The sequence below is a fragment of the Octopus bimaculoides genome, chromosome 2, assembly GCF_001194135.2.
Source record: "Octopus bimaculoides isolate UCB-OBI-ISO-001 chromosome 2, ASM119413v2, whole genome shotgun sequence".
NCBI classification, from domain to species: domain Eukaryota; kingdom Metazoa; phylum Mollusca; class Cephalopoda; order Octopoda; family Octopodidae; genus Octopus; species Octopus bimaculoides.
Window position 1 is genome coordinate 66,559,575 of NC_068982.1, and position 622 is coordinate 66,560,196.

The window sequence follows — 622 nt, forward strand, 5'->3', positions numbered from 1 at the left end:
ATATATATATATATATATATATATATATATATATATCAAGATGGTTGCACACACTCATTCCATTGAGCTTCATCCGGTCTACTGGCTTCCTTTTTTTATCACCTGTACTGTATCTCGTCCCGTAGATCATGCATTAAACACTTCATCCAGTCTTTCCATAACATAGATGCAACTCACAGGAAATTTTTCTCTAGTAAAGTTTTTCATTCAAGCCTCGACTTACAAATATGCTCAAGATGAACAGCAACAGCATCAAGCTCACCACTTTGCTTAGAAAAGCCTTAAAACGGTCATGGGCCCTGTCCCGCCTTTTCTGACTAAATTATTATAAAGAAACAAAATGTTAATATTAGGTGAGTTTACCTTGTTGAAATTTTGGCATGGCAGGAATGATTTCTTCAATGAATGCATCAACAATATCTGTTATTAGATTTCGATCACTATCGTCTTCAATAGCAGCAGCATATTCCTTAAGTCTTGGAACAGCGGTTAGACTCCAGCTGCTGGTTGTAGTTTGGTCGAAATACGAATGATGAAAATCCTAGATAGAACAAAAAACACACACACCCATATATATATCAAAAGGTAGATAGATACTCATATATATATATATATATATATA

General features: G+C 34.2%; 1 protein-coding gene across 1 annotated transcript in view; it reads right to left on the bottom strand.

Moving 5' to 3' along the window:
- Window positions 1–342: 342 nt before the first annotated feature.
- Window positions 343–622, bottom strand: part of LOC106870392 (hydroxylysine kinase) — a 19,304-nt gene continuing 19,024 nt past the window's right edge. The window contains exon 5 of the mRNA XM_052977934.1: window positions 343–541. Within this exon, the coding sequence (XP_052833894.1) occupies window positions 350–541 (192 nt within the window). The 3' untranslated portion in view covers window positions 343–349. The remainder of the gene's footprint in view (window positions 542–622) is intronic.